At 38.6% G+C, this 18,606-nt stretch overlaps 1 protein-coding gene across 1 annotated transcript in view; it reads right to left on the bottom strand.

The window, feature by feature from the left end:
- Nucleotides 1–18,606, bottom strand: part of EMB1441 (zinc knuckle (CCHC-type) family protein) — a 365,319-nt gene that overhangs the window by 122,593 nt on the left and 224,120 nt on the right. Inside the window, exons 8-9 of the mRNA XM_089457990.1 lie at nt 16,845–16,997; nt 6,515–6,669 (exon numbers count right to left, since the gene is read on the bottom strand). Coding sequence (XP_089314116.1) covers nt 6,515–6,669; nt 16,845–16,997 — 308 coding nt within the window. The remainder of the gene's footprint in view (nt 1–6,514; nt 6,670–16,844; nt 16,998–18,606) is intronic.

The following is an 18,606-nucleotide window of genomic DNA, read 5'->3' on the forward strand; positions in this document are numbered from 1 at the left end:
CCTGAGCCACAACCTGCCATACCAAATTCAAAGTTGTAGCCAAAGACAAAGATGCCCCTGAGCATGCCTTCGCTTGATGATCAACCTTAAACCATCTATGCGGGGTTGAGACATCTCTTCAAAGAATTGGGGACACTTCCTCTAGCAAAAGACTTCAGCTTATTGCCAGTTTTGGAAGAGTTCCAAGAATTGCATTGAGCATTCTAGAGTTGGTGGTCATCCTTAAACCACCGCAGGTTGTAGACCTCCCTGTTTCAGGTTGAAGGTCTCCCTCTCCAAATTATTAGGGACACTTCCTCTAGCAGAAGACTTCATCTTCTTGCCAACTTTGAAAGAGTTCCAAGAACTGCACTAAGTGTTCTAGTGTTGGTGGTCATCCTTAAACCACCCCTTTATACCAACATTTCAGAGAGCACATTCAACCTAGTGCTTCCATGCATATTTTTGTACATTTTGTATTACAGCTCTCTTCTTGGACTCATACGTAACCCTTCGGATTAAGGGGGGGAATGTTGGACACCTAATCCTCTATGGGTTGGTGTGGAATATGAACAACCATCAGAATCCAAGAGACCACTAGGAATATGAGTCCAAGGGTCACACCAATGTACTATATATATGTATCATTGTGAATAATAGATGTAACTCAATGTTTATCATTCATATTTTGTCTTTGCCATTGTCATGTTTAATAGGTAGCGCAATGCCAATGGCAAATAGAAATAGCAAATACAAAACAACTACAACTACAACTCTACAAGTATACAAGCCTCAAGGCAGTAGGTAGCTCATGACTCATGAGTCACCAATCCTCATAGTCATCATCAAAATCAGCATCATTGTCCTCATCATCATGGTCACCACTGCTCTCCTCTGCTACATCCTCCTCCTCTATATCCAAAGTCATCTCTTCATCTGCTGGTGTGGAGGATGACCCCTCTATAGTATCACCATCATCAAATGAGACAAGCTCTAGCACTTACCTGTGCTTGAATCTCCTTGAAAATGCTCCCACACGGTACACCCTTTGCTCCTTACTCCCAAACACCCACAGCAAACTATACAAGTGAATGTGCAAATAGAATGGGGATATACGCCTTTATAATGTCACGTGGGTTCTTGATTTCCGAATTCATGTCCAAAAATCTGGACATGTCCCAGATTCGAAGTGTCCTAATCAAGACATGTTTCGGATTCGAAGTGTCCTAATTTTCGAACACGAATTCGTCCGAATCGTGTCTAATTCGCCTAATTCGGGGCACATAGGACCTGGGGGACGAATCCAGTTTCATACGTTGTCGGGAAGCCGAAGTGAGTGCAAGTTTGGGGAAGTCCAAGGAGAAAGGAAAAATCAAAATTTTGGTGCCTCTCTGTGTTTCGTGTTTTGGATTGGGAGAACGAAGTCTCCTAAGTTTTGATGTTGCCGTAAGTTGCTATATGGTCGAAGTTGCTGGGAAGAGGTCAAAATTCTAGGAGGCTGACTTGGTGTGGAGGGAAGGTCTGGTCTTGGTCTAGGGTGAAGAGTCTCAAAACATACTATTCAAAGGAAGAATTATCTTGACTAAGTTTTCCCCTCGAGGGGGGTTTTGCCCTGGGATGTGCCTACATCTTGTGTCTATTGTTTTATGTGCTGCTACTTTTGGTAATTGCTTGATGAATTAAAGAAAGAAAATATAAAGAATCATAATAATAAAAACATCACAAGTAATTATCAAGATCAAGAAAATCTTTACTGCCTTTTTGATTTTCCAACAACAAGAGCTAGAAATCATGCCCATATTTTGATTTTACTTTTCTCTAGGAGCTCAGCCTAGGAGATGTGTCTTCTATGCTAACTTGGAAGCCTTTTGTGACCTTCTAATATGACCTTATACAAGCGACCTTACTCTGATTCCATGTTGAAAATTCTAGGGCATCCATAAGGGTTAGTTTATCTGATATATCACATGATTTCTCATTAACATTAACATTTAACTGAGATATATTATTACTTCATCATCATTATTATTTCTTTTCATCATCAAAATAAATGCCAACAAGAAGATCACAATGCAAACAAAGAGAGACACAAGAAATAGGCTCCAACCCAAGGCAAAACCCCTCCAAAGGGGAAAACCCAAAGAAGTCCTTATAGAATTTTCAATGAAGACTTCCAAGACCAAGACACTATACCATCCACCAAGAGACCAGGCTAGCCAACCAAACCAAAATATGTTCCTTACTTAACAATTTCGGATCTGAAGCAATCTGTCCTTCCACAGGGAATTTGACTGCCAAAGAGAGAGATAAACCAAAATCCAAGACCAAAACAAACTCCCTTAATTTTTGTCCTTCCTTCTTTTCACACTTAAGTTTTGCCTCAGATTTCCCTGAGAAAGTTGAATGCACAAGTATGTCTTTGGAGGACAAATTCCTCTGCAATATATAGCCATTTGAGTGGGTCCTCAAGCCTCTTCTAGGTCGACACTTAGGGCTAGCCGACCTGATCTCTTGGACAGTCTCTAGACATTTCCATGACATAAAATATTTTTCTTTACATCAATACAAGAGCCCTTCTAGGGGTTTTACATTATGACTTTGGCTCCCAAGAGCACTCAATGGGTGCACAACCTAGGACCAAAACCATGGGCAAGAAACCCATGTATAAATAATTTTTCGTTTACAAAAATAAATCTTTTCTTTTCTTTCTTTTGACAAGTACAATGATTACATCAAGTTGTGACATCAGAATTATGAAGACCGACACTAGTTACATTTCAACGGAGGTTTCCAGCCTTATTGAAGTGGGAGGAGCTAAATGGGATGACAATAACTTATATCCCAAATTTATTTGGATTCGTGTACATTGTACAAAGTGGGAATTCTTGGGCAATAACAAAATAATTATGAAAGGAAGATATACTTACTCTAGATGAAGAGTTAAGTCATTAGGTCTTCACTACAATGTTCTATTATGAAGTCTTCTTTACAAAGTTGTACACTACAGTTACTAACTAAGTGAGTAAAAATGGCTTGCATCTAATGGTTGTGTATAAAGAACCTCAGTGTGTATAAGGGTAACCTCATTTTTAAACTGAATTGTCATCTTTAATCAAATTCCCAGGCTCAAGATCTCCCTAGGCCAGTTCAGGGTCAGCTTGCATCAATGTTGGGTGGAAACTGAGCACAAGATGCCACGAGAACAAATTATGCCATATCTGCCATAGACGGAAGACAGAGAAAGATGAGCACTTTATATTCAAGTTCCCTTCTTACTATGAAAGGCCTTCAGGCTCAGAGATCACATTCTCTAACCCTCCACTTGACCAATCACTACTCAATGGATCACATATTTCTTTCCAATGCTACTAGGAGAATGGGGCACCAAGAGTCAAGTAGAGTGGTAGAGTTCAGAACCATTCCATCCCCTAGATTTGTGAGACCCTGAGGGGCAATGCAACCCCTAATAATGAGACCCGTGTGGGGTTGTCATATGAGGCCTCGAGACAATTTACACCTAACCAACAAGCGGAGCCCCTCAAGCTAGATCGCAACTCCTCCAACCAAATTTCTTTACAGAAATTATTTCCTTCGACCTTGGATAGTAGGAAAGCTTCACAATGAACTTTATGTTGAAGTTTCTAAGTTTACTTAGTCAGGAACTCTCCATGCACTTTATCTACTTTATTCCTACCTACTTGTTATTTTCCTTAACAAGTTATTTACAATGTAAATACTGAAAATAAACACTAGTGCATGCTCAACATATTACAGATCAACAACTTAAAGAAACAAGAACAAACACACCATATGACACCATTATTTTTGGACTAATGTCCCCGAAAAAACCCAATGTGGGAAAACTAGTGCAGCTATCTGAGGGTTTTCTTATTAAGCAATATCAGAGAACAATCTGGATGCCGAAACTGGCCTACCCAACAGAGAATTTCCTTGGCAGTAATACCTCTCAGTTTCTGACAAATCTCCTGGCTGAAACCATGGATACTCCTTTCGGCAGCTGCTCAGCACCAATCTACCCCAGAAACCCCAGCATTTGCCCAATCTGGACTGCATTAGCCTCTCCTAGCCCAGCGCTGGCCCTGTGTCAGCCTATCTTGGCCTGCGTCAACCCCAAGGGGCCTTGCGTCAACTCTCTGAACCTCTGCGTCAATTACGTTGGCCTCTCTGGTGCTCTGCACAGCACTTAACTACCTCTGCATGGCCCTGTGTGAGCATTGGATGCTCCTATGTCTCTCTCTCTGGCTGCTCTCCCAGAACTATCTCTGCCTCTCTGTCTCTCTGTACTGAATTGCCCCTCAACTGCATCTCCCGATCACTAATTCTATCTCTCTTAGCAAACCCCGCTCTAGAGAATAGAATGACTGATCACTCTGTTGTGTTCTCCAAGTGACCCTCAAGCCTCCTCTTATACTTTTCCTGTTGACATATCAACCGCCGAGATTAAGTCCCTAATCAACGGCTAAGATTAGATCTGCCTTGATCCATATCTTTTGGACCATTCTAACACAGATTCGTATCAATACACATTAATAATTTATTTTCCCTCAGTTTAGACTTAGGGACTCCATTAAAAATATTAATTATTTTAATATCTCCTTATCTGTTTAGAATCTACCCAAACCCTTTCTGGGTATTGGAGACCTCATGTGCCCCAACCTCTCCACCAAATATTGTGGCTAGAGCACATCCGATGCTACCCCAAATCAACATTTTAGAGGAGTATCCCCTCTGCCCCTGGTCCGACAGGAGGCACTTAGAGCACTGAGGCTCTTTCCCCTGTATTTGGCTCCAGATCATTGTATTTCATTTGGGAATATGATATTTGTAACTAGACCATAGAAATTTTCTTATCTATTACTTTTGCAGGAGTGACCTTCGCACTCCCACTTTGTATTGCTACTTATGTACTAAGCAGTTCCAATTATCTACTTTCAGTCATTTGTCAGACATTAGCAAACTTATCATATCTTATCATGATTCATCACAAAAGAAGAAATCATTGTGGTCGTGTTTCATACTTCTCTATTGATCACAGGTATATGTGTAAACATATTGTTGCGTTAAATAAAGCATACTGTTATTCTCTGTGCTTCATGAATAAATCTGTTCATGTTCTCATATTCACTAATACACATACATTTCCTATTTACTGTCATTTTTATTACTCTAAAGTTTAAACTCATTTCAGGTGAATACAAGTTCAACAGTTTTTACCAAAAGAAAAATCTCTGAGAGTGGAAAACATTTTAAGAAACACCCAAATTTCCACCATTAAAAGATCAAAGAGCTTCACAGAGTAAATGAGCATAACTTTAGCCTCGTGGAAAGCATAATTTCCAGAAAACTGTGGAATTTTATAGATATTAAAGCGAAATAAATACCAGTTTAAAATGTGGAGCATTGGCACAAATTTCTATCCACGGAGCAGACACATCTTTTTTATATTCATCATAATTACCAGGCTAAGAATGGGTGATCCAATAAAAAATTCTAGTCTTCAATAAAGTTCCTTCATTGTATTTAATAAGAAGATATGAAATTAACATTACTAAGAAGCACATCTTGTTAGCCGATGTTCTCAACAAATGACTATGTCAGATTGAAGTTCTGTCATGTCAAAGCTGGTAAATGTATTGTAGACAAAGAAAGCTCCAAACCCTAAAACATTCACGTGAATGTAACCATGTTGAAAGCTTGTGATAAATCTTTCTAACAAGTAACAACATTAAGACATTATGAGAAAATTGCGAGGTTCAGAAGGCTTCAATATAGAAAGGTCATCATTGAGCCTCTGTTGCCAGGAATCTCAGATTCTTAATGAGTGCAAAGTGTCAGAAACCAATGGTTCCTAAAGAGTTCCTCAACATTCCAGAAGAAAGGAACGCATAAAATCTTGCTATTCCAAGAAAGCTTTTAAAAACAAAGCCACAAAGGGTTTCACATCAATGTCAGATGAAATAGCATTAGGAGTGTTGCACTGCTGCTAAGCACTGTCGATCTTTTTCTCTTACAGTAGAAAGCTATACCGTAGAAAATGTATAACTATTAGCAATTCCTCAGAAAACTGAGAAGGATTCACCCTCCCTTGGATTACTTGTAACAAAAGCACTAAATTTTAAAAGCCTGAAATTGAAAAGCACCATAGAAAACTTACAAATGCTCTATGTAGAAAATCTATCGATGAATCATTGAGTTGGAAGATCTGTTTACAAACCTTTACATTTTAAATGTTAAATTACTGCTATTTAAATTACTTGATATAATTTGAAATTTATGAAATTAACCAATATACATAATGCACATATCATGTTAGTTCCTTAAATGCTTAGGGGTGAAACTTTGAAATATTGAAACATGTTCAACAATGGCAAAAACCTGCATAAAAGAAGAACAATGATCTAAGGTAGACACTGGAAAATCTAAAATTCCCTCTGTGCTCTTTGAAGTAACTTGTTATAGATAGGAAAATGAAGAGTAAGAACCCAGAATGTAGGACAATGGCAGATATGCTTACAAGTCTCCTTTCTTCATGTATCGCTTGACTATCAACTCATTCTGCTGAGCATCACGGCCACTAATGACCAAATAATTTTCACTGCTGATAAACCAATTAAATTTCTCAAACCAATGGACCTTTCGAATATGTGAGATTGCTGCAACTGTTTTAGCCTGAAATTTAATGAAGATAGTAACAATAAAGGATGAATTAATAACCAAAGTGTTGCATTTACAGAAGAAAAGCATTTCAAAGATCAAAATAAACTATAGATACAAACCTAAGAATAAATTTTATTAGCAATAAATAAAACATATAAATAAAGAGATGAGATCAAAACTTGCTAGTCATAACAAAGGAGAAAACAAAAACAAAAAGTAGATTTCTTCAAATTGCAGCCATAGTAGCATACATTACAGGTCTTAAATATTCTTTTAGAATTTTAATCATTTGTATATAACTAGTATATTTCAGAACTGTGCCAAATGTTGGAAATGTAGCTAGGTTTGGTCTTCATTTAATGTATTTGAGTCATCTTGTAATGTACTTGTCAAAAGAATAAAGAAATACATTTTTATTATTATTATTATGACTTATTAAAGCATGGGTTTCATGCTTGGGTCATCATGTTTTAGGTCAAAGTCCCCATTGAGGACTTCTAGGATTTATTCTGAATCAATAGAGTCATTGTACTTTTAAAGAGACCCTTCTTGGGCTTTTGAATCATATAAAATGGTTAAGTATTCAGTCAAATATGAATTATGTTGTCTCCACACCAAGTCGACCTTAAGATGATCAAGTTGGCCTCAAAGAGGGCTATTCGACCTCACCAAAGGACTATAAATGGCGCAGTTTGAATTCCATTTGAAGCACTCTCTCACAAGCAAGTTTGATATCTCTTGAAGCTGGAAAAAGTGCGAACTAGGAGGAGGAGGAAGTGTGATTTGGTCTAGGAGAAGGAGAAAGGGAAAATCAAAATTTTGGTGCTTCTATCTCTCTCTCCCGTGCCCTGGTTTGGAAGATCGAAGTTCTCTTGCTGATGTTGTAGCCAGTTGCCTTATGTTGTTGCTCCCTGATCAAAGTATAGGTCAAAATTGCTGCTGCCTCTGGAAATTGTATTGGGCCTAGATCGAAGTTTCTAAGAGAAGATCGAAGTATTCCAGTGAAGATCGAAGTCTCCAAGGCAAGATAGAAGTTGTTGGGTCAAAGAAAGTGCTGCCACTGTTGATGTTGTTTCCAGGTCAAGTAGGATCATCTGTAAGAAAATAGGAAGGGTGACTTGGTGTGGAGGAAATCTTGTGTCAAGGTCAAGAGTCTTGGAATATCTCCAGAAAAATATTGAAGGAAGAATTACTGACTGGGTTTTCCCCTAGAGAGGGGTTTTGCCATGGCTGTGAGCCTACATTTGGTGTCTATTGTTTTATGTGCTATTGCTTTGGTAATTGCTTGATGAACTAAAAGAAAGAAGATATAAAGAATCCTAATAAGAAGTCAAGAACATCACAAGTAATTATCAAGTATAAGAAAATCTTTTTGTCTTTCTGATTTTATAACATGGTTTCTGAGCTTTGGTGAAGAAAGAAGGGATAGGCAGTCTCAAGCACTTGATCAAGGAATCATTCCAAGGGAAGAAGTCTACTATCTTCAAGGACAATGTCTAACACAATCAAGGGAGAGAACAAACTTGAAGGAGCCTCTAACTACAGATCTTGGAAGAAGAGGATTGACCTCATCCTTGAAAAGAACAAGGTTCTAGACTTAGTCAAAGGAAAAGTAAAGAAGCCTACAGATGATTCCAGTAATGCTGACAAAGTTAAGTTCAGAGAATTAGAATTGGTGGCCATGATTCTAATGGTATAAGGAATAAAGGACAACCTTGTCCCATTTATAGCCAACATTAATCATGCTCAAGAAATGTATGAGGCCCTGTCAAGGTTATTCACTATTAAGAACATTGGTCAAGTAGCAAGCTTGAAGAATGAACTAAGGACCACAAGGATGACTAAATAAGTGGCCTCCTTCTTTGTGAAGATAGAAATAATCACAGATGATCTTTTGGCCATTGATGAAATTGTTCCAAACAAATAACTCGTGATCACTACTCTATTAGGATTGCCACCTACTTGGGGTGCATTTGCTGCAGGTCTTAACAATTGGAAGGAAGCTCCCATTTTTGAAGAACTATGCACAACCTGCAATCAAGAAGAATTAAGGATCTCATTAGTTGCCAATCCTAAAGGAGTTTCAAATGCCTACACTGCTCGACACAAAGGAAAGAAATCGAAAGGGCCAAGGAAGAAAGTAGATATGTCCAAAGTAGAATGCTATCAATGTCATAAGAAGGGTCACTACAAGAGTGACTGTCCCGACAATCCAAAGAATAAGAAGAGAGATAGAGATCATGCTAACATTGTTGAAGAGGAAGTTCCAATGAAATCCAAACCCAAAGTATCTGACATAAGGGACTTATACTACTAAGTCCTTTGCTTATAGTCTTAGATATCATATTTCGTATTTTTGATGTTTTAGAATTTATAGGTTTTTCACATGTTTTTGGAAAAGACATTATTTTTGTTTTTATAAGTTTATAGGTATCCCTCAAGCTTTGGAGGGAGCCCCCAAAATCTCCCAAAGATAAGTATCCCATTTCCTTCTAGTTTTTGGTTTCATATACTTAAGTTAAGTTGTCATTATATCAAATACTAATCACCATTCTCCCTATATTGTCATGATTAGGAAAACATCTGTTATATCCTCAAGGAGTATGGAAGTGAGCCACCCAAGATAAGGTTTGTTAAGAAACAAAGGTATGCCTTAAACTACAGAACATTGATTTCTTTATAGTAAATGCTTATTCATTTGACAATCTATTACTAACATTGTTGTGTCTAGCTATATTGAATCATATTGATTCTTGTTTTGGGTGATTCATCACTTGGTAAATCTACCCCACTCATTTTCTTAACTGTTAAAATTGGCAACTAGGGCCAACTTCCACCTTAGGACAGCTCATATGATGGAGATGATTATTTCGTTGGATTCCTCTTTTGATCTTCTTTTGAAGGCCTCCTTTGCCGATTTTTTCCCGATCCGATTAAAACTCTTCGCTCTTTTGCCTCGCCGATTTATTGTCGATTCCGAGTCTTCTTTTGATGGCCTCCTTTGCGAGATCCATCGCCTCATAAATGTAACCCATAGCGGGTTTGTCACCATCAACCATCCTGAAAGTTCAAGCATTCAAATTTAAAGAAATATGAAACATTGTAAATGCAAAGAAGCTTGAAATGAAATTTAAAAAATGAAAAAGTTAAAAGACTTGAAGTACCTAAGAACTCTAACAAGGGACTCCGTCACAGCAATAATCTCTTCGGCATCTTTCTAGAAACCATCGTTAAACACAAGTGCAACAATTTCGATGCCTTCAAGGGTCTTGGAATGTTTAGATGCCATCCACTCAGGTCCCAAGAACATCCTCTTCAGATTTATCTTTTGTTCAACCACAGATTTCAAAGATATGAAATTTGTTGCAAATCTAGTCACTGCAGGTCGAACAATTTCTTTACCTTCACAGTATTTTCTCATCGTGTTTAGGACAATAGTGTGGTTGTATAGGTATTTGGTTATGGATTTTGCCTTCTCCACAACCTCGTGTATCCAATGAAGCTTACCAATGTCCTCAAGCCCTATCTTGTACTAGTGGATGTATGAGGGCCATTCTCCCTGGTATAGGAGCCCTATATTATTGTATTATATCAGTTGGATTAATATAACGAAGTTGGGTTGAAAAATTAAAATGTTGTCTATATTATGTGCATGTGTGATTTACTGTTATTTTATTCCGCTGTGCAAAGTAGCTTACGGTTGAGATTCCTGGTTTGGTAGTGCCCGTGATTTTAAGACTCTAACTTAGACCCAAGGCTGTGGAAATTCAACACCTCCTACACCCAAATATGTGGACATCCCTCATCATTACCACCCTTCATCCCAGGGCATTTTCCCTTGAGACCCTTGTGTCCCTATCGACCTCATCATTATTCAAATGACTCCTATCACTTGAAGGATGTACCTTGGACATGTATTTCCCTTTAGGGGCTAGGAACACCTAATTGCGTTGTGTATTAGCCACAGCTACCTAAGGAGGTAACCCTATTAAATGCTCAAAGCCCCATATTTGGAAGGGAAACCCATTATGAAGTCTCATTTGTGCCCTGGATTAACAAACTTGGTTCACTTAGATGCACTAATGAATTATCGTACCTGATGGTGAGGAGACACATTAGATCTTATTCGTAATTGGTAGGTTTTTCATCATGGGTTGGGCAACTTCACTGGGACCCAAGCCCACCAGAGGAACATATTGACACTTGAGCCATGGGTTTCCATCCTGTGACAGAGCATTATCTCATGCCCTGGGCAACCCCAACACCTTTAGTAGCTTGTTCATTGCCCCACAATATCCACGAGATGATGCACTTGGACCAGTGTTGCCCCCAGCTAGCTTAGCAGTGATTACAAAGTTTGGCAGTTGATTCAAGGCCCAAAGGAGGTTAGCCTCACCCTTGAGATCCCTTATTTGGAGCAGCCTACAGGCTTATCATTCATCAGGAGACCCATGAGACCAGCACTTGTGCCCCAAAGCCACTTTGGAGCACCACATGATGATTTACATAGAGTTTAAAGGGCCACCCCCCTTGTCTGTCATTCATGGAGCCCTCTCTCTCATGTTGGCACCTTGAGGACTCAATGAAGCACTTCTACATCACGATTTCATCATTTTGGCTCACTTATCAATGGCTTCTTCATCACTTTACTAGCTACTTGGTGGGCTTGTCACCAAGATTTCTATTTTGCACATTATATTATAATTGTTAGGGGCTAATTAGGCTAAATCGAATTGGTAGAGGATCATATAAAAAGAGATGACTCACATTGGTGAGAGATCATCATCACACTTGGATCTATCTCGTAAAAAAGACTTTGCACTTTTTCTTGGATGTTATTGGAGACTTTTATTGATGCATTTTGATATCTTTGGAGGCTGAAATTTCGATCTTTCTTGGAGCTACTTGTTCTTCTATGGTTGGATATATCTCTTGTCTTGTAAGTGCTATTTTGTTGAAGATTTTTCTTGGAATAATGTCTAATGTGTGGAATTATGGCAACTAGCTAAATTTCTTCTGCCCTAATTTATTGAATATCATTGTAAAATATTGTTTCGCTGTAAATCGCACATGTGACTCATTAAATAGCAATAGATGACGGTTCCTAGTGGATAGGATTTTGTTCTTTTTCCATGAAAAGCCATAGATATTTAGTAGGTAATTGTTAAAGAGTGGTTGCTAAGGCATCATTCTTTGACTTCCTTGAAGACGAGTTTGGAAAATCATTAATCATCATAGACTCCATAGCCCAAGAATTAGACATTGGTACGATAAAACTTGGTGGTCACCATCATTTTCCTTCCCTTTTCTTTTCTTCAAAAATTTCAGCCCCTTTTCCTAGACGGCCTAGCTAGGGCACCCTGTGAAATTCTTTAGGGGATGAATTTCTCAAATCCGCTTGGATAGAAACTTGTGTTGGTGTCCCCTCGAGAGGATCTCAAAATTTGGTGGAATTCTCACAACTAATTTTCCGATAAACCTTGTGCCCTAGTAGTGTCCTTGGAAAGAAACCTAGTTGGTCTTCCTTGGATAAGGTGGTATTCTTAAGGGTCCTATGAACATTGTATTCGGAGTAATAAATCTTACTAGGCCCTTTCTTCTATCTTACCTTGACATCGAGAGCACTTTGTAGGAATTTATTCCAACGTTTTTACTTAAAATCCTAGGTCTAGCGTAAGCCCTAATTAGGTCTCTCAAGGATAGTGGAAGCCTATTCAAGGTGTCTAATCATCTCACAAAGCTTCTTGAGAGGTCCTATATCATCTTGAAAGTCTTTACCTTAGGTATTCTCATCATCATTGAAGATCACAAATCCTAAGTCTAGATTTTCCTCCTAGGTTTTTCATGGAGAGCTTTTAGCTTCTTTGAAGCAGTGAGCCTTAATTGAGTCTCTCCTTGATTCAAGCCTTCGGAATCACTTCATATCTTGTCATTGATCCAATTATCACAAGTGATTTCCTTCATACCGGGACTGCTCCCATTGGTGAAAGTCTATAAAGAGCAGGGGACATTGACCGAGGTGACAGTGGGTCTTCGTCCCATTGTTGTCATTTGGTCTAGTTGTTGTCCCATATGTTTCCCTCCTAGGGCCCTACTAGATTGTGTGGCAACACACCCCTCAAGCTTCAATCCTCTTATCTACAGGAAAAAAAAAGCAATGATACCCCGAATATTCCACGATAATCTTAGACTCCTAAGAAGGCTCTCATGAATCTCAATCAAGATGAGAATATATAAATGTCTTAAGTGCATCACAAACTACACTAGGGGAAGATCAAAGAGCCCCATTGTAATTCCAACACCCAATTGTGAATCCAAGTGAACTTCTTATTAGCACGACTACTCCAATCATGGACTTACTCAATCTCTAACTCGACAACCTCCTTACTTACGAGTTGTTGGTCCCCAAAAATTGTCATGCTCACTAGGGAAACTTCCCTTGTATATGCTCCAAGGTGTACCACTTGTTTTTATAGCTTCGAAAGGCCTTTTGCATAGGCTTGTGTCTAGCATGCAGGAGAAGCAATCCTCCTTAGGTGGTTTGTGTTGATTTTTGGTAGCATCAGATTTGCTCTAGCCTCAAGATTTTGCAAGGAGGCTAGGACACATGCATTCCACAATACCCAGAAATCGCTTTGGGAAATTCCACCCAAAGGAGGTTTAATTAAAATTATGAATTATTTTTAATGGATCCGTAAGTCTAACTTAGGAAATTAAAATAAGTGTATTAATTAAACTATGTGTGAATCTTCTAGAAGAAGACGAGGATCAAGCCAAGATGATCTGAGCCATTGATTAGAATCTGATTTGGTTCGTTAATTGATCAACGAGAAGATTATAAGAAGAGGCTTGATGGGCATTTGGAAGACAAATCGAGTGCGATCAAGAGATCGATTTCTCAAAAGAGCAGTGCAACAGTTGTAGTAGAAGTCATCAAGGATATTTCTTGCAGTGAGGGGCAGGGATAGTTTTCCGGCTGGAGAGTTTCTTGATCCGAGGATACATTTCAGAGGAGGCAAAGAGAGATCCAGAAGAGGCAGCGTAGAGCCACACTAGGCAGCATAAAGCTACGATGAGGCAGTGCAGAGGCCTTGAGGAGATTCACAAATTTGTTGGGGAGTAGATCAGATCCAATGCTAGGAACCGGGGTGTGAGACCGGAGGGCCAAAGGATAGAGCATCTAGACAGCAAATCGATCAGCCAGAGGGAGTGATGCAAACCAGCGCAGAGGCTACGCAGAGGCAACTTGGGGCTAGCCATTCAGTGGTTGGATCAATGTCGGATCTCTAGTGATAGTGTGAGGTATTTCTCACTAATTCTCTGCCAATCAGATTCTCTGTTTCGGATAGCCAATAAGGTGTCCAAAGATTGTATTCAGAAACTATTGCATAATAATTAAAACCCTCCACTGCTGCACCGGTTTTCCCACATTGGGTTTTTCCGAGGACATTGTCCAAAAACAACAGTGTCAATTGCGTGTGTGCCATTACCTTCTTTCTCAGTGCTTGTTTCCTCGGTATTTTATGTTGTGAAGGCTGCAGTAGATTTTATTTCAATGTTTACTGTGTAACACTGTAAATAACTTGATTCAGAAATTAACAAGTAGGAGAATCTAATCAGTTGCTGCAGTAGGGAATCGGGTAATCGATTTTTCACAGATTGTTCAAGAGGAGCAACTAATATGATTTCTTTCTTAAGTATAACTTAGGGAAATCACATTAATTGATTTAACTAATTAATGTTAGTTAATAGAGCAAATTTCTAAGGGTAAATATTTAATAATTTAAGTAACTTGGATCTAATCTCAGCGATTGATCTAAGTGTGTTAGGCTTTAATCCTAACCATCTATCACTTTAGAAATTGTGGGTTAGGGATTTTGCTCAATTTGAAATTATAAAAGGAACCTAAGGGAGAGGACGAAAATACAATTGTTTTGGAGAGATTCTAGCAAATTTGCATGAGCCAAATGCAGGTTTGTGAAGAGGCTAAAGAAATCAAAAAAGTGTGCAACTGGGAGTTCGAGTGAGCACAAATGTTGCAAGTGGAGTGCACAAGAAGAGGGTCGAGATTTGTTTGAGGTTGAAGCTAACTTTTTCTGCAAACTTGGAGAGGTCGTGAGGGTCGAGGCCAAGTTTGTGGAATGGTGTCGCGAATCTGAGGCGGCCAAGAAGGTTGAGGTCACACTAAGGAGGGGCTGAGTTGCTTCAGGAGGGCCGAACTTGTGAGAGACAGCCAACAAAGTGCAGAACAAATTTCTGGGGGCCGATGTTTCCAGATTCTATTAGTTGTATGTTTGTGTTTCAGAAGATCATTTTCCCTGGTAAGGGATCCCTTAATTTTTTTGAGAAGAATTTAATGAAGAGAAATTTCGAGGGCAAAATATTTGTTGTTTGTGTATGATTTTTTCTGAATATTTCCACTGCAAAATTATTGAGTTAAAAGTACCAGAGTATTCTGTTTTGTAGTTTTCAGAATTTATTTACTGCAGAAAATTAATTTGCTGGGTAAAATATTTTCTGGGGATAAAATAGCTGCAAAGAAACAAAAATCTGAAGTTGGTACTAAGAAAATAACACCACTTGTCATATTAAGGCAGCTATTATTTCAACCCAACATGATAAAGTTTCAAGGTTCCCTGTTTGGTAGCTCACTCTTTACTCTATAGAATTGTACTGACATCCAACTCATGCCAATTTTAGCAACTAACTCTTTTGGGATTAGTGCAACAAATTCCTCTTCGTCATGCTGGACCTTTTACTTCCATTGCCTCTTGAGAAAGCTCACAAATGCCAAGGGCAGGATCGTACAATGTGCGGAAAGGGCTGTGGCCGTATAGGCCATGGGTAAGCTGTACAGCATGCAGACAGGTTGCAGGTAGGCCACATAGGCCGTACAGCCCAGGAAAAAAGGGGTTTTTATCAGCCGGAAATTTCCAGGTTTTGCTGTATTTGTATTTTTCCTCAGTGGACAATTTATTTCCCAGACTGGAAAGCCCTTCATTGCTGAGAATTTAATTTTTGAACAGCACATTTTTGAAGGGCAGAACAACTGTGTGTTCATGTGTGAAATTGTGCTCTATTTGCTTCTGCTGAAATTTATTTTATTTACCAATTAAATTCCATGCAGTGCATTTTACTCAGTGAATTAAAGTTAAATTACAGCGAGTATTTACTAGCAAATAAGTTGCCAGTTGTGGGGATTAAAGAAATTTAACACCTACTGCATTGTATAGTGCACAAATGGAATTCTGTTGCAAGTATGGGATATTGGCATCCCATGTCCTTGGATATTTACACTTAAACATGAATGGCACTACACAATGGTGAGATTTACTATGTCTCTCTAACTACTTTGTCTGGCAATGGAAGGCGATACTCCTTCAGTTAGCATCCACAAATCCTCACATTACCTTCTAAAAGTATCTAAGAAATCTCTATGGTGGGCACTGGACAGAGATTATCGATGATAGTGAGCCAAAATGCACCCAAACTTGCTCAGAGAATAGTTGTTGCTTACCATGCTGAAACTTTTCCACGTGACGACTATCTGATGGTAGTTGTGGATCGCTTTAGCAAACTGGACATAATGATATTGAAACTAACTCACATGGTCTACTCAGGAGTGGAAGTGGAAAATATTTGCTCAGCTTTTCATGAATTTTACCATCTACACCACATCAGTCAATAGAAATACATCTACAAATTCATAGTCATCTTCTCCACTCCAAAGTGTCCTAAAATCTTGGAATTATGAGCCTGATGCAATAACTGCAAATCAGTGATCTTCCCAAGAAACACAAATAGAGGTTAACTTGTACCAAAATCCATCCTTTAGTAGGTAGTCAACGAACTCTTCATCAAGCAGTTTGTCAGAGTTCTGCAAGACTACATAAACACACACAAAGTTTGGACATTGCGTAAATATTGTCAATCCGAATGTTGGTGGTTGCAATAAGAAATATGCCACTTTGTTTGTGCTTCCTTTCCAGTGCTTAATCACTGTATTGAACTGCTGCAAATAAGTAATAACTAAGCATTGCTTTTGCAATGGACCATCATCACCATGTTGAAATCTCAATAGTCTTATTCCAAAGATACTTTTGCTCTTTCAATAAAAGCAGAACAGAGTAAAGAATGAGACAGAAAACTAGATTATTTTTGGTAGTATAAACAATTTTAATTCATACCTGTGACAGCTGCTGTTGCGTCTTTTTCTCTGCAGCTTTAAAAGCCTTTGCATGTGCCGCTATTATCTTTTCATGTTTGCTTGCTTGTTCTTTCTTTGTTTCAAACCACCGACGTGCATTTGCATGGGCTGAAAGTGCCAAGTCAACTTCAACCTACAGAAATGTTAGGTCAAACCAGCGTCAATGTTCAAAAAAGCATAGAATAAATATTACAATTTTAAAATGTAGATGCCATATCCAGTTTCTAAACACCATGACTATTTGCATGTTTCACTGATTTGATTACTTTCCATCAGAGTGTTCCCATGATGTGGTCATCCCTAGATTTAAAACTTGATAAAATCTCAAATTAACGAAGAAAGAAGAACAGCAATGACTTCAAGAGCACCCTCTTACATCACACAACCTCAAATATTATTTACCTAAAATCTAAAACCAACAGATGTAATAATTCTAGTGCTTAGTTCTGTGAACTATATAATTGTTATCACCTTCGCACATCCTAAGGTCCTCTAACTTCAAATATCTCATTAAGTACAAGAACCCTAAATTAACAACCATTTCGTGAAAATAACAGCATATACACATCAATTATGACGATACGTCACCCCTCCCAGAGTAAAGTTGCTTCTATACAGTACAAATAAAGGATTTCCTTCAATTGCATAAAATCTTTCCTTGTTCCATGTGTAACAACAAAATGTCATCCCAAATTGAAGGAAATCCTTGACTTCTACTGTATAGAAACAGAAATGAGGAAAAAATAGGAAGTCTACAATTTTTTTCTTTGGGAAGGATGATGAAGTGTTGAAAATAGGGTAGCATGGGAGGTACTCTTACAAGCCTTGGGTGCTAGGTTTGTGAGGAAAAAAACCCACAAAAGATTGAGTTTGTGGGCAAAGTACCCAAGTTTGGGGTTTCTGACCTAAAGCTGTGTTGATTTTTCCTAATACTTCAGAATTAGGTCTATGTCTAATCACGGTCATAAACACACTGAAATACACACAACTCCAAGCACTTTGCACAGCGGAAATGTAGCAGCAGTGAACCAATTAAATACACAAGAATTTGCTGTGAAAATTTATGATTCTTTACAAGCAGAAATCCTGCTGCAGACTGGTTTAACATCTCCTACTTGTTATTTCATTCAACAAGTTTATTTAATTACATAAACAATGATGTAAACACTACTGTGGACTACACTAACATAGAGATCATAAACTGAAATGATAAATGAGACAAACACACAAGGGACACCATTATTTTTTGACAACACATCCCTAAAAAACCCCAATGCGGGAAAACAGGTGCAACAGATAAGAGGGTTTGTATTATTAAGCAAGCAGAATCTGAGTACAACAGGGTTCCTCTCACACCAGCTAACCCTACAGAGAAATCATGGCAACAAGAAATACATTCAAGGGTTTCCCTTGCTCCCCAAGTCACAGCAGATCCAATGAGTGATCCAACACCCTCCCGGCAAACACTGCTAAGTCCCTATGCAATCACTGCATGGGCCAGCGTCTTGCCACTAGAGAACTGTGTCTCCTCTTCTGTTGGATCGATTCGCTGGATCAAGACCGTTGTTCAGCCCTCCCGGCTCAGAACCTCGCTTCTCCAGCAAAATCAAGAAGATCAAGTCGGCCTCGAACAGGGCAATTCAACCTCACCTCATGTTGAAAAGTGTAACTGGGTTTAGTCTTCATAATGACATGTTGACGTGTAAACTTCTTGATAAACAGAAATATAAATATAAATATTT

Source organism: Pinus tabuliformis, chromosome 7 (genome assembly GCF_031772625.1).
Source record: "Pinus tabuliformis cultivar Carrire ecotype Pingquan chromosome 7, CPIR1, whole genome shotgun sequence".
In the NCBI taxonomy this organism is placed as follows: domain Eukaryota; kingdom Viridiplantae; phylum Streptophyta; class Pinopsida; order Pinales; family Pinaceae; genus Pinus; species Pinus tabuliformis.